Genomic DNA, 24,351 nt, shown 5'->3' on the forward strand with positions numbered 1-24,351 from the left:
TAATGTCGTTAGTGACCTACATACAAATGTTTTGTATTTGTCTTTTATGTCATTACAGTATTTATTTATAGCCACAAAGGAATTCATTACTCTTTTGAAACCATGCAGAAACATCTATTTAAACTTCTAGAAACTGTCCAGATAAAAACCTTATATTAAAATATCAATGGATCCAGGTAAGTGCTAATATATACTAATACATATGAATAGAGGATATTACATTTAAAATGTGCAAACATTGCTATTAGGATTCAGTGCAATTCAACTGTCAATATCACAACGTTAATGTATCATGAATCTGAAATATTCCATCTTTCAAAGCTGCTTTGGCAATTGCAAAATATTTTAAAACAAGCAGCAACAGGTTGGACAAACAAATCTTAAACAGTGACAGCTCTTCACGTCACAGGGGAATCTCCAAAACAATCAACTTGCAAAGAACAATTAAGATTAAGGAGAAATGGCCTTAAGACACATTTCGCCTGGTATTTAGGCTTCTTGTTGTGCTTCATGGCAGTGAATTTACAATTCATTCTAGCCATTCATGTCAGGGAGGAGTGCTTTAGCTTTATTTCCTGGGGTGATGCCACTGGTGTCAATACAACATCCTGAAAGTCAGCAGGGGTGTAGCTGATCTCTGAGCTGTGAGGTCCTGATCTGCAAACACTAGCCTGGAAACAAGAGGGCAGGCTGAGCTCCAACACACTCCCTAGCTGGTCATAGCAGAGAATGACTGTGCTCTGTTCAGGGTTAAATTAAAAGAAAAACAACCATAAGTTCATCAGTGGGTCATGGGCAGACTTTTTCTATTGGATCTTGACCAATGCTACATGTGCATGGTTGTACATCTAACAGTGTGTTTGTACTTTTTCTCAAGATGGCTGTACTTTCTAAAATGATCACAAACATACCAGTCAATGTTGTCAATAGGGCAAAGTCAAAAGAGAAATTATCTAAAAATGGTAGTTAAACATTACCCTTACCAGATCAATGACCAAAAGGTTGGCCAAAAACGTCATCACTGAATCAGAGGAGACAGCAGCGTCCACTAACTTCAGCCTCTGCGTGGCAATGCTCACGCAGGCACATGCAACAGTGGAGGGCAAGAACACTGAAAACCTGCAGTCTGACGATAAGAAAGAAAGATTACTTACTCTAAAACATTAATTTCCTAATTAAGATGGACACTTGGAGAAGTAGTTTGCTTAAAGTTCTTGTAGACTATTGCAACAGTGAGAAAGTCAGTAAAGGCTAGATGTAAAAGGCTAGATGGAGACAATTAAACGGATGCCACCATTATAGACACACCCTGATAGACAAAAGCAAGTACTCAAAAGCAGACATTTCCCAAAACCATATCATCTGATACAATATCCTAATTGCTACAGGCAGGAGAGACACGCTGAGACAAAAAGACAGACATTCAATCCACACTCAGACGCCTTTTTGAATGGGATACAATGTCGGAAGCCAGGAATTGTCTTAATTTTATTGGCTGTAATGTCATAGTCTGACTAAAACAACACTGACTGACTGTAACCCTATGCCCTTTGGCCTCAGGCAGCACCACAGAGATTCGTGGGAAATCAGCCAGCTGAATAGTCTGACGCAGGTCTTTCACAGCAGACAATACAGGATTACACAAACTCAGCTCTCTGTTTCCAAAATGAACTGCTGACACGTCGTAATCAAAGTTATGGCTGCTTTGTGTCCATTGTTCACCACATGTAAAGTCAATTAATTCCACTGTTACATTTACCACATAATTAAATTAAATCACAAGGAATATAAAGCAGCTGATTTTAATTGCACTGGAGTGATACAATTGCTTTGCAAGTCTTTTTACATACTTTTATCAACTGCTGATGCATATTTTCTGCTGTATTTTATTTGGGGAAACATTTTGTGTGTTGTTAATTCAGTTATGTAACTTACCAGTGGCTGCCACAGCAATGTAAGAGTGAACATGCCTGCGCATGTTAGGAAGGTGGTGGGGCCGAACAAAGGGGAGAGCATGAAGAACTGGCTCCAGGAAGTCAGAGGGTACCACAGACGCCAGACACCAGTCTAACCTGGACACCACTGCCACCTCCCACTGCTGCAACACACAAACACACACATTCCTCTAACCAATCCACCATCAAAATGCCACTGGATGAAAACTTTTAATTATGAACCCTTAAAAGGTCCCATGGCATGAAAATTTCACTTTATGAGGTTTTTTTAACATTAATATGAGTTCCCCCAGCCTGCCTAAAGAGACATCGTGGCTTTCAAACGAGCAAAGTGGCAGTTGGTCAAGGCCACACCCCCACCCTCCACCTTGCGTTAAAAAATAACGTTAACTCAAACTAAACACCGGGGAAAGCAGGCTACAGCTGATGTAACAGCCGTTATATATTTTAACGGTTATTTTCAGGTTTTATTTTGAGGGTCTGTTAAAGTTATTACATGCTGTCTCAACTAGCGGTTAGCCAAATTAGCTAAACTAACGTAGCTTCCTTTATTCAGTGGTGCGCGGGGGTTTATGGGATGAGTAGTTCCTTCGCTCTGAAATGCGGGACTGTTGAGCTCTATAGAGCTCAACAGTCCCGCCCCTCCTCTGAGAGACCTTGGGTTCCGGAAGTAAATTTCCCGTTCATTTCTCCCATTGACATCTGGAAAAAATCTGTATATAAAGAGTTTTAGACCATGCCTTAGGCTAACCAGATGGTACATGGTACACATATGCATACAACGTACCATTTTGAGTGAAAAAACGAACAGAAAATCCCAAAAAAAGTCAAAGGTACAAGACTGTGTACATATCGTAATTTCAGAGGGAAGGAACTACTCATCCCATAAACCACTGCGCACCACTGAATAAAGGAAGCTACGTTAGTTTAGCTAACAGCTAATTGGGCTAACCGCTAGTTGAGACAGCATGTAATAACTTTAAAAGATCCTCCATATAAAACCTGAAAATAACCGTTAAAATGTATAACGGCTGTTACATCAGCTGTAGCCTGGTTTCCCCAGTGTTTAGTTTGAGTTAACGCTATTTTAGACTGAATCAAGCTGTCAGCTAGCGGTTAGCCCAATTAGCTGTTAGCTAAACTGATGTTAGCTTCCTGGCGGAGGCTAACGGCAGAAGCATGGGACAGATCGTGATTCGTGTCGTAAATCCTCGTGATGATTCATGCAGGCAGCTCCCCCTCCCCACCAGCATGAGTTACACCAATCAGAGGCATCACTGTGGGATTGTTCAGGATTGTGGGTAATGAAGTACTTATCCAAGACATTGCGAATAAAAGACGTTTATCTCATAACAAGGTTGGCGCTCCATGATTTTTGGCGGCTATATGAACATATAGAATCGCTTAATCACATCAGCATGCTGGTTTTAAGTCTACCATCGACGGTTACCATTTTATGGGTTATACTTTATAGCTACAGACACAGAAATGAAACATCCTAAGGAAAGCTCATTGTGGGACTGGCTCTAGTGGCTGTAATTCTGCACCAAGACTGAATTTCGGGAAAGAGACTTCAGATACAGTATTAGGGGACCACTAAGGTCTATATAAAAGCATCCAAAGAGCACCATGTCATGGGACCTTTAAAATGAAGCTATGTCTACCATCTGAGGCAACTGTCCTTCCTGGACAGTGAAATTAATTGTACATTTGTGTATGATCCAATGTTTTTGGGATACCAGGTGACTGGTAGGTTTGAACATTTATTAAAGCCCCATATTATTGCTCAATGGTGGTTAAATTAGTTGCGAGTGGGAGATGTACAGCACCAATCTATACAGATCGTCTTTAACTCCACTTCCTGAATATCTGCACTTCTAACAATCCCAAATACAATGTAGGCCTATAGTTTCTATAAAAAATAAAGTTACCAGAATGTCTGAGACTGAAATTGAGTTGTCTGTGTAGATGCAAAGCTTGCTGGCAGTCAGATGGACGGTCTCTCTCATTTTGGAGGCCAGGAACATGCAAACACAACCTAAAAGCTGCAGGTTGAACTTTTCAATGGCGAAATGGCTCAGGTAGCAGTCCAGGTAATGCGCTGCCAGTGGAAACACCTCCTCCTCACATTTCTGCTCCTCACACACCTGCAAAAGAGTCATATGTTATATTTTAAGTCAGCTAACGGTATTTATATACGTTTGACTGATTTGAATACCTGAAACATCCATACAGCCAGTATTCTCCGCATGTGTGGCTCGATGTCTGTCTGGACTATGCCAAAGTAAGGAGACACCCGGCAGGTCTTCTCCAGGGCCGTCAGGTTGTGTAGTGTTCGGAGGTCGCTGGTCACGGGATGGTCGCTGCCCGCCCGGAGAACCACACCGTGCCCCGTTTCACCGGCATTTATATCTCCGGATGCACTAAAGCCGTCCATCCTCACAAAGATCCATTCGACGAAGTTATAGAGAGTAGTATTCAGTATGGCTTCGACTAATCATTAAGATATCAATATACCATATTTATAACGTTATGCAGTTAAGCTAGCTAGCTAGTTCGCGGTTAACCGTGATTTTAGTTAGCTAATGTTGGCTAGCTATGCTAGTTACCTCTTCTGTAACGTTCACAAACCGCCACCTTGTTTTAAGGCGTCCTTATAAACTGCTCACCTGGGCGTCAGATTAGCATTTTACAGAAAATTGCATCAATTCCATCCTGGTCTATCAGAAAAATCTCAAATTGTCAAAACTGTGAAACTAATGGTGTAGGATCCGCAGCTATGTAGCTAGCTAGCCTCAGGTCATTGAAGCCTGAATCAGTCAATGTAACATTAGCCTAAAAATGTATTTTCAGATTGTCAACTAGCTTGGACAATGAAAATTGCCATTCTCTTGCAATTTTGGTAAAGTTTTTTTTTTTTTTATATATATATATATATATATATATATATATTTTAACGTAACAGTAATTTATTAGCTTTTATTACCATACTTTTTAAGGGTAAATTTCACATTAAACGTTACAATTATGTAATAGTTTAGTTTCTTTTTTAGAAATCGACTATTTGCTAAATATTTTTGCCATTATTGTTTAATAGTACAAATGTTATTACTAATTTAAAAATGTTTGTGTGTTCAATGAATGAATGAATGATTCTGTAATGAGTCTGTATGTTTGCGGATACAATTTAACACAGAAACTCAACACAAAAAAATTAAATAATTTACAGGTCAGAGACGGCTAAATATGTCTCAACAGTATCCAATTTTATTTCCTGTTTGAAGATACTAAGGCAGGTAAAGCAAATATCAGATTCCTGATATGAAATAACAACATCTACATCACTACTGATGTGCATTTTTAAATGTGCAAACTCATCCACTCAGGGACCAGAATTGTGGCTCCGACGACACTGTAATGAGACATCCATTTTTAATCTGTCCTTAATGAAGTTAGATTTAACACAATTTTCTTCATGCTGAAGAAATCCTCAGTCCATTTCAACTGTAACAGGGAGCCCAATTTCAAGATCCCTGGACTCTGAGTTTTGCAGTTCTCTGCGAATCTCTGCAGAGATCTGAGGGTGTGTTTGTATCTTGAGCAGCTCCAGCAGTGCTGTCTTCTGTTCGGAGGCCAGGTCAGCCTTGTAGCGCTGAGCCATGGTGAGTAAACTCTGATGCCACAGCACAGGAAGCACACGTTTTTCACTGCGGAAGGACAGGAAGTGGGCCACCAAGGCATCTAGGACACGGAAAGGCAGGGCGTATTTCTTGTCAAGCAAGAGCCGCAGAAAAATGCTGTTAGCACCATTGTACTCCATCTCTGCCAACTTCAGCATTGCAGCGCTGAAAGACAAGAACGATTTTGAGTGTTATACAACCTTCCATGTTATGCAACCATGACCTCACTTATCTTGCCAACATCACACAATAAAAAGTATTCAAGGACACCTTGCTGAATCCTACATCTAACGATAAAATGCTGACATGTGTCTGCAGGTGTGTGTCAGTGAAGGGAAACATTACCTAGAATGGAGCACAGGGATTGAGCACTTTGTGAGTATGCTTCCGATGATGATGGCTTCCCTCAGAGTACACGTACCAGATTCACACAGAGGAATCAGTATACCTGTGTGACAAAAGAGGCACAAGATATTGAAAGATTACTCCAGCACTTCCATAAGGTGGGAAACCTGCAAGAGACAGATGCAGACGAGGCTGCGATAAACCTGACTGTGCTAGCTGTCAGTTTAGGCTAACGTTACCTAATGTTACATGCGCTAGGGCTGGGCGATATGGAGAAAATCAAATATCACGATGTTTTTGACCAAATACCTCGATATCGATACCGCAGCAATATTGTAGTGTCGACTATTGGTGCTTTCACAACATATGTACACAATGAGATTTTTGATAAATAATCATCAGTAATGTGGATATAATAACTCAGTGGGTAAAGGCAAATAATAGAACAGTTACAACAGTCTGGTAAGTTCAGAAAATGACATCACTTTACTGTAATGCAGCCTTTAAAACCAGGAAAAGACAATACTTATGCCATATCACGATATTACGATATCCAAAATCTAAGACGATATCTAGTCTCATATCGCGATACTGATATAATATCGATATATTGCCCAGCTCTACCCTGCGCTACGTTCCATAGCAAACGCTTTGGTATGTGCAGGCAGCCAGCAGAGGGCCTATGTAATTGTGAACAACGCGTCAGTCCAAATGCCTTTATCCATTAAATATGGGTTTAATCACCTTATTGACAGGCTTTGACCCATGTGAAGGCATCCATGTTTGTTTCATTTTCAGGTACTTCTGTAATTCTATGCACCAAGTAAGATATATTGCAGCTTTCACATATATACTATGACAGACTGCTCCTTTAATATAAACCTTTACAGGTACTTTAATTCACATATCAACAGCTGTTTGGCTTTCAATAAGCTATTCTGATTCAAAAGCACAGAGTCAAGACTGTGTCACTAGTGGTCATTAGTTCTCTAATTTACACTGTGTGGTATACAGTTTAGTGTATTTTTTAGCAACACTGCCACTTAGTGGTAGTGTCTCATACTGGTGGTTTTGTAAATGTAGGTCACGTGATGTTTGGGGGTAAATAGTCACATTAAACTGGGACAGTTTGTGAACACACAGGACCGACAGGATTAAAGAAGAAGAAGAAAAAAAAAAAAAAAAAGACATCAACAATCATTGACCAAACAAATTCTAGACATATGAAGGATGATTTGACCCAATTAATATTTAAGTGCGTTAATTACAAAGCTTCCAGAACTAATGGTGTTATTTACCCCCGTGGACACAAACTAATCCTCCAACAGTGTCCTCAGAATAACATTTCTAAATTTAGTGCAGAAATTAGAAATGGGACACCAGAAAGCTTTTCTTCTTTGCAACAAGCTGTCAAATCCTCTCTTTCACTCACTTTACCCTCTTTTCATTTTCAAGGGTCACAAATGACCAGAGCTTAGTGCAGCATTCACTAGGCATTTCATGAAACAGTAACTAGTAATGATGGCTACGGTTTATGCAAAACATATCAGGAACTAATTTACTTTAACACTATTTTGATTTTACTCTCAGCTTGCCCGATACTATATCATTATGTATCTAACAGCCACATTTTGACTTTTGGTAATAGATAGAAGAGTGGCACTAATGAATTCAGTCTTTAACAATTTAATACAAATGTTAAATAGAGTAAATTGTGAATTGTCAACACACTTTGTAGCTTTCAGGCACCTTCACATCGCTGTTGATCAACAAAATCTATCTGGTAATAATCAAAATTTGCACCCCGACTGGGAGATGCTAAAAATAGGTTACATAACAGAGAATCAGGTCAGAGAATTGCCTTAGCATAACACTGGCATATCCTGTAAACCTTATTGTAAACTAAGATACTTTTCAGTCAGCAGTGATGTTAAAGTGATGGTTAACTTACCGTTTAACAGACGAGGAAATAATATCAATTAGGGCTGCAACTAACGATTTTAGTCACTATCGATTAATCTGTTGATTACTTTCTTGATTCATCGATTGGTCTATAAAACATCAGGAAATTAAAAAAATGTCCATTACAATATCTTAGAGCCCATGGTGGCCGTCAAGTGTTACCCAGTTCAAAACCTAAAAGATATTCAGTTTATTATAATGTAGGACAAGTAAAAATAAATGATCATGTTTAAGAACCTGGAGCCAAAACATTTGGGGCTTGACAAATAGAAATAGTTGTCGATAATTTTGGCATTTCTGCTTTATTTTTTAAATGAGGGAGAAAGACACAACAGGCCAGGTAGAAAGAGGGGATGACATGCATGCCCTGTGCCGGACTCAAACCTGGGCCGCCGCAGAAATGTACAGTTAATGGTACATACTTTACCTGGTGAGCTACCAGGGTGCCCCTTGTCTTCTCACTCTTAAAAAAAGAAAAAAGAAATATCCATAAAATGGTCTCACCTTTAAACCATGCTCCCGGTTTGAACAAGGCCTTCTTCAGAGCACTGTAGAGATGAAAGTTAAGTCGCTTGTACTCTGCAATATCATCCCGTACTCGGGGCAGCAGCACCAAGTTGTAAAACCTCTGGGCCATTCGCTCTTTCAGATTGGACGAGAAGATTCTATAACAAAAGCATGAAAAATAAAAATCATTGTACCATGTTAAAATATCTGCGGTACATACAGTACATAACTCTGGGGACTCACCTTGTTGCTTGGTACATGGCAGCTGCTGTCCAGGTCTCAGGCTCAGTCAAATAAAGAATCTGCTCCCAGTTTGAAAGTGCTGGGACTATTTTAAAAGCCTTTGGCAATTTACCGCTGCGATATTTTGACAGAACCTGAAGCAAAAGAACAGAAATGACATATCATTTAACTGCTTACGAGGAGATCTTCACATTTACAATCGGGACACCTGCCTCGCTTTAATAGAACTGACGTAACTCACCTTATTGACACCTTTGTACACTTCGGTTACCCTCGGGTCAAGTTGGGGCATTGGACGCCCTGACACCTCTGACATCACTGTCCCTACCTCAGTCTGCTTCTCTGTAATCTTCTCCATGATAATATCAGCTAAGGTCCGTCTACAAAGAACACAAAGAGAAAACACAGCTAAGCATTTGAAGTAGAAATTTAGCTCATGGTGTGTGCAATTTAAATGAAATCTCTACAGCTTGTTTCAAGATAAAGCCAGCATTATGTTGCATCTTGCCTCATCGGAGGGTTTTTATTCATGAACATTTCCATGGCCTTCTCGTCGTCAGGGTCCACAACGACTTCCGTGTCACACACAACATCGCCATCATCAGCACCAGCTTGTCCCAGCGCTGGCCACTCCTCGTCGGAGTCTGCATCCTGAGTGTCAGGCCCTAAGATGTGATTACAAGACAAATATGGTTAATAAGATCTCGTACTGTACTGTTTAGGATGTGCACTTCATATTTAAGTGATGTTCCTTGATTAAGTCAATCATCTGAAGGAGCTTTACACTATCAAAAATATTCAACATGTACACTACAAATGATTTGTGTGATGTGTCAAGGTTTTTCCTTTGATCAAATATTACTGATTTATACATTTCCTTCACATAATATTTATGTAATGTTAAAATATAATTAATGCTGAACATTTTAACAACATATAACTCACAAGAGTGTAAACTTTCCAATTAACTAAATTCTTAAGAAGTGGGCCTTATATGGACACTTATACTATACTAGTCTAGTCCGGTCACACCAGACTCCATTCAAATACCCGTCAATTGAATGCATTTCATGTAAAACATTAAGAGATTTTCAACAATGCGGATGCAGTTCATCCTGAAGAGGACAGAGCTCCAACGTTACCGAGAACAGTGACTGGAGTTTTCTTCTTTTCTGGTGCCAGTCCATATTCGGTCTGAAGCTCCTCTTGCTGAATTCGTGCCTGGTGTAAGATCTTCCGCGACAGACGCTCGTCTACGTACTTGTCTTCGTTTTCTGCCCGACTGTCTCTGCTCTTCACCCGGCCTCGGGCTCGCACCGTGTCCGCCTGCATGATCTGGTCAGCCAGCGCCACCGCTGCTCCGCTCGTCTCTCCTCCTCCTCCTCCGCCTTTGGATCGCTTCACTTTCGGCATCGCTGTAGTTTGACAGAAGTTGTTACGATATTGGCGCGTCTGTTGTTGGCGTGTGCTACCTAAAGTCTAGAATTAACAAGTACTGTAAACAGTCACTTGTTCAACACGTGCGGATGTCCATTACATGGGGGAAGTGACGTCATTTACGTCACGTAGCATCGAAACGTCTTTAACTAACCCTTAACCTAGCAAGAATGCGGTCATCTTAGCTGTTTTTGTTGGCACCACTGTTTATTGTCGACGTTATATGACTATCCAGCCGAATGAATTGTCAGGAATGCTTCTTGGCTGTAAAATCTTAAATACTCTTATTTAACTTTACCGGATGGATAACTTTTCACCCGGAAGTATTCAACCGAAAGCCGAGAAAACATTTGGAGGCAAAACATCAATGGGGGTCACTTGGTGAGATGATTACATTATGGTTTTAGCTATATGAAAAATGGTAACGATGTTTGAAATACTATGTCCTTAATTCACACATATATATTAGCTACATCTTTAGTTTCTCGCCTCAGCTGTCGCACATACCTTTTGTCACTTGGCAGCGCTGCATCGCTCACTCTCATTCACACCGAGGGAGCAGTTCTTGTTTAGTTCTTACATGAACATGACAACTAAAAGACAGGTGTTACTTGACTACTCAGTCCTCCCTTACAGATTACGCTGGTGTTTTATAACGTGATGTGGTGCTTGTTTTCCCCCTGCAGTGTGTGCCAGGTGCCTGTGTCAGAGGGGAAGAGTGTGCAGCAGACAGTGGATACCATGCACAAGAAACTGGAGCAGCTGGGTGCTGTGAAGCAGGGCAGCTTCTGGGTAGACTGCGAGACATACCATCCAACAGGAAATGTCAGCGGTAATATTTAATTCTATACTTTTTCTTTGAGTATCAGATTTAACCTAATTGATCTGCTAGATTGTCTAAGAACATTAGAAGACAGTAAATCTTGATATGACTGCAGCATTACCCTCACTCTCATTGTACTTAGGAGCGATAGGGGATATTCCTGCGGTTTAGTATAGCACTTCTATGAAGTCCAAGCAGCTGAAGCCAAGAGATCCTGACTTTTAGTCCATAATATTGCTAAAAAAACAAACAGAAGCCAGATCCACTTCAACATATGCCATAGGACATATTGGACTCCTCAGAAGAGATACGTCTCTAAAGCCATTCCTACTCCCTATTGCACGTTCTGTCAACCTGAACAAACTGGAACTTTCCTGCACATGGTCTGGGAGTGTGAACAGGTGCATGAGTTCTGGAATAAAACAACATCAATAATATCTGATGTGATAGGATGTTGACTTCCTACTGACCAGATTGTTTTGTTACTTAATGATGACTCTAAATTACACCTGCTTGAGAGACAGAAGAAAGTTTGGCTAGCTGGATCAACCGTGACCAAGAAAATGAAAGCTCAGCGCTGGCTTCCCCCCCCCACACTCACTTTGTATAAAACAGTGGTTGGCGTATTTTCTGGACATAGTTATGCTGGAGCTCTCTACAGCAAGGATCAACAAAGCCAAGTCATCGACTATAGACCTATGGAAAAATGCAGCAGCGCAAGTAACCGTCCTAATGACCTCCACAAGAATTAGAGGAGAGTGACTAGGCAAGGTGTGATTTTTGTTTTCTGGTATTTTGTTTTGTTTTCCTCGAGACCGTGGGGGGTGGGTGAGGGTTTTGGTTCCTGTTCGATTTGTATTTGTTTGTTCTGTATGTTGTGTGTTCAAAATATAAAAATAATAAAACGCTGATCATAAAAAAAAAAACAGAAGCCTGTGGCCGGGTTGCCTCAGTGGGTAGAGCAGGAGCACATATATTTATCCAGGGTTCAACTCCGACCTGTGACGATTTCCTGCACGTCTTCTCCCTCTCTCACCTATCCTGTCCATTAAAGGCGGAAAAGCCCCAAAAAATAATCGTTAGCAAAAGAAAACAACAGAATCCTACATTCCCCACAATGCCACTCAATAGCGACATTCTTTTGACCCTCCCTGTCTGATAAAGCCTCACATCTTTCAAAGTCCTTTCTTTAATGCCATCAATTTGTAACGCAGGGTTTCCGTTACAAAAATGTACGTCTGAAGCCCAAGGTGGGTTGGTTATTTTCTCTTTAAAAAGGCCCGCCAGAGCTGCACAGAGGATGTTATGGTTAAAATAGATGGAGTGCTAATATCTATACCAAAATGAAACAATTATCCCTTAAATAAAAAGACCCTGCATTCAAGAATAATATTTACAGCATATATGTGTAAGAAATAGTGAAAGAATATTTCACTTTCTTATAGTACTAGTATATAGTATTATTGTTACACGTTTTAAACTGTAACATTAAATCATATAATAGTTTGTTGTATTTTTGCATGGACAGCCTTATCTTGTAAGTAACTGCTCTAAGGTAATCCGATACATGTAATGGCATAGAAATAACATATTACAAAATGTACAAATTGCATTGTGATAAAGTAAAGGTATCTCACAAAGTGAAAACATTTACTGTAGTGCCAATACGTCTACATACTGAATAAACTTCTTTACTTGACACCTCTGACAGCCAGTCTCTTCCGTCTGTTACAGGTCAGCCCTCCAAGCTCTTATACGTGATGCACAATTCTGAAACTCCCCTGAGCTGCATTGCTCTGTTTGAAGGCGGGCCGTGCCTGGTAGCTGACACAAACTTTGACGTTCTCATGGTGAAACTAAAAAGTCACTTCCAGAATGCCAAGGCGCACAAGGTGGAGTGCCGTGGTTCTAGATACCGCTACTGTGACTTCTTAATAAAAGTTGGTACTGTGACAATGAGCTCCAGTGCCAGAGGGATATCAGTAGAGGTATGTAGTTAAATACATATTATTTTAAGTGGAAACATGACAGTTTCCCAATGTGACTTCATTAACTCTCTGTGCGTTTCCTCAGGTGGAGTACTGCCCTTGTGTGGTTCCAGGGGACTGCTGGAATCTCACAAAGGAATTCATGCAGTCCTTTCTTGGCCCCAGCGTCCCCGAACTGCCGTCTGTCTTTGCTGCCAAGCCTGAAGGACTCTTTGCACCATCAGACTGCGTTGACACGATGACTCAATACTTGGAGTTGTTCAACAAACTTCGTAAAATGCAAATGCCAGGAAGTAACGTGCGTTGAGTTGTCAACGGCAATGGAGAGACATTTTCTTTGTTTGTATTGATGTTGCTTTAATTCTGGTCCAGTGGATCAACATGTTATCCAGGACTTTGTCAGAGCCTGGGGTTTTATATTTCCATTTCTGAAGCCTCAACATTGCATTACACCTGTTTGATGAAAGCATCTTTTATTAAAGATACTTACTGAAAGGCTAGAGTAGCTAGGACCTGTGTTTCTGACTAATTACTTCTAATTTTCTATTGCTGGGGTTGTAACTTTCTCTAGAGACTTTTTTTCTTTTTTTGCTGAAAGTAAAATGACACATAATTGATTGTTTTTCTATTGGTTTATCTTATTAGATTTCCTGTAATGGGCTATTACTTTTCTATTTGGTTATCTTATTAGATTTCTTGCAATGGGTGATGGCTATATGCTTATGTTTAGTAAGTTAATAATGTTTTAAACAGGAAAAACCTTATTGAAGTATGAACAAGGACATCTGCATATGTTCAGAGAACTGCAGATCTCAGTTCAATGATGTATATTCAATAGACATTTTTTTGTGGTAGAGATTTTGACTTGGAGATATAAAATACAGGTAACATGAATTAAGTCACTGTTCAGTTTAAACTGCTTAGTAATAATACTATTAAATTGTGATCAGCATGCACAACACATAGGTGATACTAATAACCTACCATGACATTTCAAAGTGTCATATGTGAAAAAGAATGAATAAGCTGTCAATCATGTCAAGTCTGTGCACAACCACATAGTCCTGAGAATTTGTCTAATTGGGCAAAAATAAAAAGTACCTGTGGGGCAGATTCGTGGATGTTCAGGGTATTTAAAATGCTGCTTTGATTTTAATACATTAATAATAAGACTAACTTTTACATAAAGTATGTTTACAATGTATTGCTACTTCAACCCGTTTAACACTGTTAACTTGCATCACAATCATTTGCAGGGTGAAGTCAAAATTTTTAATCAGGTCCCTTCCTAATGCCTCAACACCAGATTCCGCTAATACTAACGTTAACAGCTACACATCCTCTAATGCATTTAAAAAAAAAAAATCAGATTAGCACAAACCAGCTGACCCATGGCAAACACAGGGCTTTCGTGTAACATTGGGCTCAGTGGCAGTTGTCCTCTTTGCCTGGTGTGCGGTCTAGCCTCGGTTATTGTTCCATGTGGCCTCGGTGGGTGGACGGACGGACGGACGGTCCATCCTGCTGCTTGTTGTTCAGCCATTCCGCCAATGAGAGCCCGGCTGCCGCTCGGTCCCAGTCCAATGAGAGCAGCGGGGTCCGGGATCAGATCGAGAGTTGGGTTGTTCAATCTGTGAGGAGCAGGACAACAACCACCTCTGAGTGTACCGGATGGATGGATGTTGGTGATGGTAATGTTACCCAGCTTTTCCGTTATCAGATGTAAAATGTAGTAACGAACACAGATGAGGCCCAGTGTTAATGTGCACTCCATTAACCGGCGTTCTGTGATAAAAGTCACCGGGGAGTTCTTTAACGGTTAACGGCGCAGTTCGTTAGCGAGCTAAGCCGCACAGTGTTAATACTTAGTTAACGTTAGCGACCAACAACAACCGTGAGGTTAACTTCGATTGTCCTCAGCAAACGCGCTAGCCGTTCGGCTAACGGTAGCTACTATGGCAAGCTAATTACATAAATGTTAGCTACTCGGTGCCAAGCGAATCATCTGTTTTTAACAAAGTACATAATTAGATAGATAGCAAAAGGCTAGACAACGCTAACCCTGTGCAGAGCTGCAGTAGCTAGCGGTTAGCGGTGTTGCTAACTTATGGCTGGCTGAGCTGCCTCAGACCCACAAAGTTGTTGGATGTTCCTGGAGAGTGGCTCTCTGACTGCTCTTTGTTCTGGTTGAACATGGTGATGGTGGGGTAGCTTAGCATGGCGTTAAGAGCCAGCCAGGCTCAGCCAGACGTTAGGCTTTAAAACACGGACAGATTACGTTACAGTTGGGGTGTTGTAACATTTGTGAATATCAGCGTCACATGCGTTAATAGGCACTTCCAATAGCACAGCACAACATAGCACGATTTGGGTACTCAACCAACTAGAAACCAGTTGCACCGACTTGCAAGTAAATCTTAAGTCTTTTGGTTACAGTTGGAGTTATAAAAGTAGGGGAATGATTTACACAAAATGAAAAGCAAGGAGAATGGTGAAGCACAGCGCTGAGGTAACGTTACAGAAATACATGGATTAACACTATTTAAATGGACAGACAGCCATTCTCCTTCATGTCAGTATTTCTACCTGTAAATCTGGCCGTTTAGGAGCTTTAAATATTGTCTCTATGTAAATGAGACCCATATATTGTGTTTTTAATAAACATCAGACTTAACATTAATCATTACCAGCACATGTACAACAAATAACAATACATATACTGTATTTTTTTTTATTTCAACTCCAATGATCTGACTAATAACCCTAGTTAATTCCAGGTCACGTTTATTTGTATAGCTCAATATTACATATCATGTCTCAATGGGTGTTACAGGCCCACAATATTAATGGTGTAACACTCAGCACAAGCTCTCTGTGAAGTCAAGGAAAAAACTTAAGCACTTAAGAGAAGAAAGGTATTTTATAAAACTGTCTGTTCCAAGTCCCGCATTCATCAAGTGGTTTTTACACATAGTGTTTATCCTGTTTTGCATGTCACTGCAAAATCTGTTTTGTGTAGGAGTTTTTCAGTAGTAATCACTTCTCAGTGTCTGGTATCGTTTTTAATAAATTGTTCAGATTATGAAATGTTTGTAAATAGATTTTCAAACCGTGTTGGAGAAGATTCTATTTGAAAACCACATTTTAATAGATGTTGTAAATTTAAACCATTCTATATACGCACTACTGCAAATTACAGTTGTGCTCATAAGTTTTATACCCATGCTAATTGTTGACTAAAAAGAAGAATAAAAAAACATCTTTTGGAAATTGAACTTAATGCCTTAATTTAAAAAATACAGGGGCCACAAGTATACACACCCCTATGTTAAATTCGCATAGAGGCAGGCAGATTTTTATTTTTAAAGGCCAGTTATTTCATGGATCCAGGATACTATGCATCCCGATAAAGTTCCCTTGGCCTTTGGAATTAAAATACCCCCCATCATCGCATACCCTTCACCGTACCTAGAGATTGGCATGGGGTACTTTCCATAAGATCATCTCTCAATGCAAATCAAACCAACTATTAGGCCAACTATGCAACTATGCACTACTAATTTGATTTCATCCCGGTTTCTCAGAATGCTCCTGTTGGTGACCATGGACATGGGTGATTGAGCTGAACGTTGCTGTTGAGTTCTCTGCAGATGTTGTGATGTATTGTCCCAAACCTGATCAAGCAAACTACTTTTACAGTAAGTAATCCTTTTCATTTTCTCATTAATGTGAATGATTCAGACTGGATATGTCCTTTTACTGGATTGTATGGCCAGATGACCTTAATCTCACTTTATTTATTTTTTCTGTAAATCTTACCTCCAGAATGAGGTGCTGCTTGGTTACAGGACGTGTGTCCTATCACTGAGGCCACATGTGCATCGTGAGAGATGGATCGTTGTAAGCACGTGGGACGCCTGCGTCTGGGTCACGACCATTCCATCCTCAATCCACAAAAATGGCACTGTGTGGACTGCAGCACCACCGATTCAGTGTGGGCCTGCCTCAAGTGCTCCCACGTGGCCTGTGGACGTTTCATAGAGGAGCACTCACTCAAACACTTTCAGGAGTCACACCACCCACTGGCTATGGAGGTGCGTGAGCTGGATGTGTTCTGTTTTGCCTGTGGAGACTATGTACTCAATGATAACGCAGAGGGAGACCTCAAACTCCTCAGAGGGGCACTCTCTACTGTTCGCACCCCAGGTAGACGCTCACTACGCTCCTCGACTGGGGGAGAGTGCACCCCCTGGGTTGGGGACTGTGGGCCACAGCCCCCCATGCAGCTGGCCTCGCGTCACAGGAGGAAAGCACTTCTGGGGAAGATGCTTCAAATGTGGATCTGTAAACATCAAGAGCTGCAGAATCGGCGTAAAGAGAAACTTGAGGAAGCCAGAAGACAAAAAAAAGAGGTGAAAAGGAGACTCATGGAAGAGCTTGGCAATGTCCCGCCCAGAAAGAGTGCTAGGCTTCTTACTCAGGCGCCACGTTCAACCATCACACTCATTCCTCGCAAATTTCGCGACCCTCCAGAACGCCTACCTCCTCCCCCCAAGAAGCCTTCCCTTCTCCCCTTGTCCCGTAAGGCTCCTCCGAATGGCAGAGCTGCTAAACTGAGGAGGTACTACTCCACACACACGGTAACCCGCCGGAGACTTGCTCCAGGTGTCACTGGTCTGCGCAATTTGGGGAACACATGCTACATGAACTCAATATTGCAAGTGCTAAGCCACCTGCAGAAATTCAGGGAGTGTTTTCTCACTTTGGACCTTTGTGAGACTGAGGAGCTGCTGGCCAAGACCAATCACTCCCAGGGGATGAAGGGTGTGACAGGAAGTGTCGTCAGCAGTAGTACCACAGCACTGTCGGGAGGCCCTCTTGAACCCATAGGCAAGGCAGGCAGTTGGAATTTGCCCGTGGGCAAAAAAGAAAGTGCCCTGCCTTCCCCACAGGCTTCGGAGTTGGTCCAGCCCAAGGAGTCTCGCTGCTCCACCCGCCAGCAGATGTCTCTGTGCCATGAGTTGCATACACTTTTCAGGGTCATGTGGTCAGGCCGGTGGTCTTTAGTGTCTCCATTCGCCATGCTGCACTCTGTGTGGAACCTCATCCCAGCTTTCCGTGGGTACGACCAGCAGGACGCCCAGGAGTTCTTGTGTGAGCTGCTGGACAAGGTGCAGCAGGAGCTGGACACAGAGGGGTCCAAACGCAGGATAGTTATCCCCATCACAAAGAGGAAACTATCCAAGCAAGTGCTCAAGGTTCTCAACACCATCTTTCATGGGCAGCTACTCAGCCAGGTGAGACATCAGATATGTGTCCACTTTACAGTATGAGTACCTTGTCCCAAACCTGCCTTCAAACTCATAAAAGAAACGCTGAAAGAGTGAGGCCAAGTCATTTGAAAAGGAATGCACGACCACTCGTCCTTATAAATGAGATATGATTGTTAAAAAAATGTCATTTCTTTTTTTCATTTTGAATATCACTCAAAAAAAGACTTTCAGGGTCCTTCATATAAAACTACGGCAGTTTGAATATCAAGCAGTGTGTTCAACTGACATATATGGGCTAATAACACTGATACATAAACAGATTTTTAAGACATTCTTAGATTCTACTATTTTGTGATGCTTTTTAAAAACTCATTGCATTTTATTTTTATTTTTTTTAGAGGTCCACTTAATTTCTAAAATGTAAGACTTAATCACAACTACTTACCACTGGAGTCTTCACCTGTTTTTGTTCTCTTCTTGCTGTATGTTTTTCTTTTTTAGGTGACGTGTCTGTCCTGTAAGCACAAGTCTAACACAGTTGAGCCGTTCTGGGATTTGTCTTTGGAGTTTCCAGAGCGATACCACAGCATAGACAAAGGCTCAGGCTCTACAGCTTACCAGCGCAGCTGCACCCTCACTGAGATGCTGTCCAAGTTTACGGAAATGGAGGCTCTTGAAGGCAGCATCTATGCCTGCAACCACTGCAACAGTTAGTACAATGCAAACAATTTTTTTTATTTCTTATCTGTAAAGATTTTTTTCCATCTACCGCGCTGGAGTTGGACACATCTGAATTTATCAGGATGCCTGCCTACTACTTAACATAATCTAATGCAATGGTTCCCAAACTGGGGGACGTGCCCCCTAGGGGGTGCCTAGAGTTATAATACGGTGACACTAAATTTAAATATTGCATGGCTCTGCTGCACTGCTAGCAAAGCATGGACAAATTTCCTAGGACTGCCGGGTAAGGGTAAAGCAGACGAATCTACACCACAACTACTAAAACAAAGACAAGAAAATAAGTAGTGGTGACCAAATTCGATCTAAGGAGCCTGATTCAACTCATCGCAGTGTGGTCTAGTTGACTCTGCCTTTGCGGAGAAACGGCTGATTGCAGCGCATTGTGTGTTCTGTCTGTCCATCTGTCTCTGCTCCATTTCAATACAAAGGGATGGCTTGAAAATATTTTTATCTTTTTAAAAAAAAATAATAAAAAATAATAAAAATAAATTGCTTTGTTAATGCAGTGTTTCACATACCGGTACCTGTACAAATAACATTGCATCACAAAAGGAAATTGGACTTTGAATGCAGAGGACATTAGTGCTGAGATAAATGTAGTTTTAATGACAGGAGTTACAACTTTAAAAACTGACTTGAATAAGTAAATGTACAAAATAGTTTTGAGTTCAGAGTTAAAAATAATTCAGTTTTGACTGAGATGCAGCGCCTCCAGCAGTGGGCCAACACACACTCTGAGTGACCGAGCAGAGAGCGAGGACACTGACTTGTCGGAGGAGTGTTAGCTCGCTGTTGACAGCCTTGGAGGAGGCAGTGACTTGAAAACAAGGCCGGCAGCCTTTAGGAAAGCTGCACAAATGTTTGTCTGTTCGCAAAGCCTGATATGGGAAGTGTGTCACCTCTGCGCTAAAATAAAGCGCAATGATATGCGTTTTGAATTGATTTGCAGAGTAACTTACCATCTCGTTGTTTCATGGTTTGTCAGAAAGAAGACGGAAATCATCCCACAAACCCTTAGTTCTGTCAGAGGCACGTAAGCAGCTTCTGATCTACCGTTTACCTCAGGTTCTACGGCTGCACCTCAAACGCTTCAGGCAAGTTTCTCTACAGGCTATTTTTCACATAATGTTTACTGTTAAATCACTTTTAAAACGGTTTGAAAAACCCAGTTTTATTTTTTATTTTTTTTTGTAGCTAAAATGAGAGCGCTAAAGTACAGGAGCAATGTATGTTTATCACGGTGCTTGTGAGTCCTTGTGAGCTAACCGGTTGCTGTTGTATGGCAGATGGTCAGGGCGGAACCATAGGGAGAAAATCGGCGTCCATGTGGCCTTTGACCAGGTTCTGAACATCAAACCATACTGCTGCACAGGCTCAGGTCACTCTGTCCACAGAGGAGGCTACACCTACGATCTGTCTGCTGTTGTTATGCATCATGGTAAAGGCTTTGGCTCAGGGCACTACACCGCATACTGCTACAATACAGAAGGAGGTGAGGAAGAGACCGGACTTGATTCAGACCAACCTACAAAGTCCTGTTGCTCTGCTGTTAACCTGTTTTTGTCTTTGTATCCTCAGGTTTCTGGGTCCACTGTAATGACTCTGAGATGAAGGTTTGCAGTGTGGAGGAAGTGTGCAACACTCAGGCCTATATTCTCTTCTATACCCAGAGGTCTGCCTAGGTACCTCTCGCTGTGATGTCGATCTGTACGTGGCAACTAAAGGCTGCATTTATGAAAACGTTCTGATATTTTCCCCAGATGTCATTAAACAATCATTTTGAAATGATTTACCAAAAAAAAAAAAAAAAAGATAGCAAGGGGCCAGTAGGACAGCCACAATCATAAGTCAAAGTGAAAATTTTAGGAGCATAATCCTGATGAGAAAGATTATGATAATTGTATACATGCTGTAGTAGTAGTATGTAATAGAAGGAAAAATAATTGGAATTTAAATGTTCTAATAGGCGGCTTTGGATTGCGTTGGATTTTAAATGAAAATAATAAATCAAAAACCTTTTCATAAATGAGGCCACCGGTTTCTCGGCCTGTGGGACCAGCATACCGGTTAACGGCCCGAAGACTGTGGGAGCAGGTCCGACTCTGTCCTGCTGAACACCAAGTTGTGTGTCCGTGTTTTTAAAAAAAGAAAATACAATCAGGCTCGTGTCTGAGTCTGGAACCAACCAGGTGCTCTCCTGTAACAGCATTTCACATTCAAAGGCAACATGGATTCTGGATTTTAGAGCATTTTAATCACAATAGTGTTGTTAATGTGCCTTTTATATATAACTGTACATTTAATAGCCAATGCACTAAATGTTATAAGAGGTACTACTTTCAACATTATTGTGTCGTTCCACTTGAATTAAATGAATCTGGTGAATAAAGTCCAGAGTCTTTGTCGCCGTCTGTTCAGCTTTTTTTAATTATCGTGAAATGTCAGTTCTGAAAACTTTTAATACTCATCCCTGTGTCGTTTGTACTTCATGTCCTCTCCTCAATTGTACTGCTGTGACTGGATACTGTGTCTCAGGCTTGAGGCCTTTACCCTTTGCTCTCAGTGAACAGGACTAGTTTATGTTTTAGTTTTTATTTTGTAGTCATTCTATGTTTCACTTTCATAAAAAGAAGCAAAAAGTTTGAGTTTCAGACACTTGATTGATGATGAGTGGTGGAAAGCTGCACTTTTGAGGAGGGGCTAATATTGTTGGTCCTATCTTTGTGATTGTTCATCTTTTTGCTCCTGTATCTTGTTTAAATGGCAGCTCCCCCCTGTTGCGTAACGGTGAGACTAGTCTGAGCCCGGGTCGGCAGGAGATGGAAAAAAACGAGTTAAAGGGCAGACTGCGATACAGAAGAATGTGTTGGGGTACCCATTTTGAGTTGAGCACCTGAAAGCAATATATTGTACATCTTGCATCTTGACAGGACATTAAGATAAAATCAGGAATTCTTCTGCTTGTTATACAATGTTTTTTTTCTACTCTGCTGTTTCTATCAAGGTCTTTAGAATTTGCTAGGTAATCAAGAAAAAAACGTGTTTGATACGAGTCAAACGAACTCTATGTAAAAGTCGGAACAATCTAATGACGATGAATGTCTTACTTTTTAGCGGTCAGGTGTGGCCATGCCACTGGCTCTGATCCCTTTGAGTTCTGTCTTGTACTGTAAGAATACCTGTCATAAATGTAATGGTCACATGGGTTTTGCCTGATGGTAATTATTAAAAAGACAAAACAAATGTGAAACGTTTCTTGGGTCGTCGCAGTGCCTGCAACATCTACTGTATGTTAACAGCATTATAGGAGGGTACTTAACAAAGCGATACAGGAAAGTAGAACTGAAATAATCCACAGAAGGATCTGATACACATTAGATATATTAGACACGCATCCGATCTGAAATCTCCTATACATTCTGTTTCTCTAATGCTTTAAAGCTTAAAGATTTGTAACCTAGAATAAATGTTATCTTGTCCAGACAAAGATGCATCTGATGGACAGGTCCCCTATCCTATTTATTTCACTACGTTTTTTTTGTTTTGTTTTTTTATCCATCAAAAAATTTTTTGTTTTTCAGTAACAAAACTAACGTAAAACACAATGTTTTGTTTGTAATCTTTTATTTATTCTGTTGGTGAACTATGAGACTGCTTTTGTCTTTAAAGCTGGACTATCACTTTTGAGAGAAGACCTAACACTTTGTTCCTCTTACAAATTAAACATTTCATAGCTTTCATTAGCTATAAAATGCACCATTGCTCATTTGAATCCACACAGGGGATTCGCTGCTAACAGCCTCACTTGGTCTGCCGTGATCAGCAGGTTATGGTGGCTAATGTTAGATCATTTTAGCAAAAGTAAATATCCTTAGCCTCTGCTGACTTAATGACTTCTCTGCTACTGTTCCAATAGCTAAGCATTTTAGCTAAATGCTAATTAGAAGTTTAGCATTTAGCTTACCTACATAAATAATTACTTGTTTCTATTTCAGTGAGCTCTTCCTGAACTGCCGATCACACTAAAGTCAGCCGTCTCATGCTGATGTAATTACTAACATAACGTAGTCCTTATTGTATTCATTAGCAGTTATTTGTTTTATTAAGTGAATATGCTAAGTATTTCAACTTTTAAACTTATTTCAGTCCCACTGTCTAATATCTCCTTTATTAAGGGGTTTATATGTTGAGACATTAATAAAAAGAATGTTGGGTTGCCATGTTGTGAAAAATCCCTCTGGCTGGTGTTTATCCTTTCTATTAGGTAATAATACAGTTACAGATGTTGCTAATCCTTTAATAAATGCTTAATAAGTTTATTAAATGTTTTTTTGGTTATCCCTTTTTCAAAATGTAAGTTGCCATACTGCATAATCAGTCAAAGGGATTTTTCACAAACTTTTATTAAAGGCTCAAAACGGATTTATATAGCTTTAGAAAATATTTTATCAACTATTAATAGAACCCTTAGTTACAAAAGATGCCTAATTAGAAAGTGGTACCATTATATCTATATCTTAAGTGATGGAAGAGTTCTAAGAACATTTCAGTCAAAAAGTTCTGTCTCTGCAAAAGGATGATAAGAATATAGTCAAGGTCAGCCTAATATATGAAAATCATGTATTTCTTACGTTGTTTATTAAAACAGCAATAACTATTTTTTGCAAACTGGATATAAACTTTAATACAATTTGACATGCCAGTTAATTTGACACTGTGGATTAGTAGCAGTCCTATAATAGTGGTTATGAAATAGCATTTAAGAACAGAACAGATTTTACATAGTTGAAATATTAAGGTGAATTTGTTGCAGATATCAGTGTAAAAAACCCCAGTTGATTTGACTTCAAGAAAAAGACAAAAAGAGAGAAATGCGTCTAAAAGCCCCACCAGAACAGGATGTGAAACAAACCAGGAGTGACACTGAGTTGAGATACAACATATCTACACTGTATTTCTGACAACAAAACGGCAGTTATAGAAGATTAATGTGGTCATTAATGAAATGTTAACTCATGCCAGCTAGATGCATCTTAGTGCACATATAAACACATGCATGAGCACATAACATTCATGAAAAAAAACCTTTTTCCTCTCAAATATACTATAGCTTCAACATGAAGGTTACGGCAAACATGATCAGCATTTTAAAGTCATTATTAAGTTTCTCTAGTCTTTGTAGTTCATGTATCATAAATCATTAGAAAAAAGACGATCCAAAGATTTCTTGGAAGAAACTCAGTTTTTGGTGACAGCAATGCAATCGATGATTGGTCATCAACACCAACAGATTTGATGAGATGATGTCTTTTCTCGCTTGGCAGGCAGACACTTTCTGTTCTTTTTCACTGTAAACACCCCCCAACACTCTCTGCAGGCCAGATCTGGTCACAC

At 40.4% G+C, this 24,351-nt stretch overlaps 4 protein-coding genes across 5 annotated transcripts; 2 read left to right on the forward strand and 2 right to left on the reverse strand.

Annotated features, from left to right (window-relative positions):
* Positions 1-47: 47 nt before the first annotated feature.
* Positions 48-4,807, reverse strand: ccnd3 (cyclin D3). Its single transcript, XM_028575298.1, has 5 exons — positions 4,174-4,807; positions 3,887-4,102; positions 1,936-2,098; positions 984-1,126; positions 48-740 (listed from the first exon to the last, which is right to left on the reverse strand). The coding sequence occupies exons 1-5, from the start codon at positions 4,390-4,392 to the stop codon at positions 543-545; spliced, it is 939 nt and encodes a 312-aa protein (XP_028431099.1). The 5' UTR covers positions 4,393-4,807; the 3' UTR covers positions 48-542.
* Positions 4,808-5,196: 389 nt separating this feature from the next.
* Positions 5,197-10,422, reverse strand: bysl (bystin-like). The gene is made up of 7 exons (XM_028575283.1): positions 9,835-10,422; positions 9,201-9,357; positions 8,934-9,072; positions 8,693-8,826; positions 8,447-8,607; positions 5,981-6,083; positions 5,197-5,800 (listed from the first exon to the last, which is right to left on the reverse strand). The coding sequence occupies exons 1-7, from the start codon at positions 10,103-10,105 to the stop codon at positions 5,446-5,448; spliced, it is 1,320 nt and encodes a 439-aa protein (XP_028431084.1). The 5' UTR covers positions 10,106-10,422; the 3' UTR covers positions 5,197-5,445.
* On the forward strand, positions 9,810-13,838 carry med20 (mediator complex subunit 20). 2 transcript variants are annotated; one of them, XM_028575306.1, is made up of 4 exons: positions 9,810-10,510; positions 10,816-10,961; positions 12,687-12,940; positions 13,026-13,838. In XM_028575306.1, exons 1-4 carry the CDS (start codon positions 10,431-10,433, stop codon positions 13,245-13,247), a joined length of 702 nt encoding a protein of 233 aa, XP_028431107.1. In that variant the 5' UTR covers positions 9,810-10,430; the 3' UTR covers positions 13,248-13,838. The 2 variants fall into 2 exon arrangements, with proteins under 2 accessions (XP_028431107.1, XP_028431108.1); XM_028575307.1 differs by lacking the exon at positions 9,810-10,510 and adding an exon at positions 10,514-10,550.
* Positions 13,839-14,215: 377 nt separating this feature from the next.
* On the forward strand, positions 14,216-22,205 carry usp49 (ubiquitin specific peptidase 49). The gene is made up of 7 exons (XM_028575276.1): positions 14,216-14,631; positions 16,525-16,638; positions 16,766-18,237; positions 18,715-18,922; positions 19,943-20,051; positions 20,244-20,449; positions 20,536-22,205. The coding sequence occupies exons 3-7, from the start codon at positions 16,831-16,833 to the stop codon at positions 20,637-20,639; spliced, it is 2,034 nt and encodes a 677-aa protein (XP_028431077.1). The 5' UTR covers positions 14,216-14,631; positions 16,525-16,638; positions 16,766-16,830; the 3' UTR covers positions 20,640-22,205.
* Positions 22,206-24,351: the final 2,146 nt, after the last annotated feature.

The sequence above is a fragment of the Perca flavescens genome, chromosome 4 (genome assembly GCF_004354835.1).
Source record: "Perca flavescens isolate YP-PL-M2 chromosome 4, PFLA_1.0, whole genome shotgun sequence".
In the NCBI taxonomy this organism is placed as follows: domain Eukaryota; kingdom Metazoa; phylum Chordata; class Actinopteri; order Perciformes; family Percidae; genus Perca; species Perca flavescens.

Coding starts and splice junctions, on each gene's coding strand:
- ccnd3 (XM_028575298.1), bottom strand. CDS start 4,392: ATGGACGGCTTTAGTGCATCCGGAGATATAAATGCCGGTGAAACGGGG. Junction 2,099..3,886: donor TTTCAGTCTCAGACATTCTG/GTAACTTTATTT, acceptor TGTGTGTTGCAG/CAGTGGGAGGTGGCAGTGGT. Junction 1,127..1,935: donor CATTGCTGTGGCAGCCACTG/GTAAGTTACATA, acceptor TCTTATCGTCAG/ACTGCAGGTTTTCAGTGTTC.
- bysl (XM_028575283.1), bottom strand. CDS start 10,105: ATGCCGAAAGTGAAGCGATCCAAAGGCGGAGGAGGAGGAGGAGAGACG. Junction 9,358..9,834: donor AACTCCAGTCACTGTTCTCG/GTAACGTTGGAG, acceptor ATCACATCTTAG/GGCCTGACACTCAGGATGCA. Junction 8,608..8,692: donor GCCATGTACCAAGCAACAAG/GTGAGTCCCCAG, acceptor CTTTTGTTATAG/AATCTTCTCGTCCAATCTGA.
- med20 (XM_028575306.1), top strand. CDS start 10,431: ATGGATAACTTTTCACCCGGAAGTATTCAACCGAAAGCCGAGAAAACA. Junction 10,511..10,815: donor ACATCAATGGGGGTCACTTG/GTGAGATGATTA, acceptor TTCCCCCTGCAG/TGTGTGCCAGGTGCCTGTGT. Junction 12,941..13,025: donor CCAGAGGGATATCAGTAGAG/GTATGTAGTTAA, acceptor GCGTTTCCTCAG/GTGGAGTACTGCCCTTGTGT.
- usp49 (XM_028575276.1), top strand. CDS start 16,831: ATGGATCGTTGTAAGCACGTGGGACGCCTGCGTCTGGGTCACGACCAT. Junction 18,238..18,714: donor ATGGGCAGCTACTCAGCCAG/GTGAGACATCAG, acceptor TTTCTTTTTTAG/GTGACGTGTCTGTCCTGTAA. Junction 20,450..20,535: donor CTGCTACAATACAGAAGGAG/GTGAGGAAGAGA, acceptor TTGTATCCTCAG/GTTTCTGGGTCCACTGTAAT.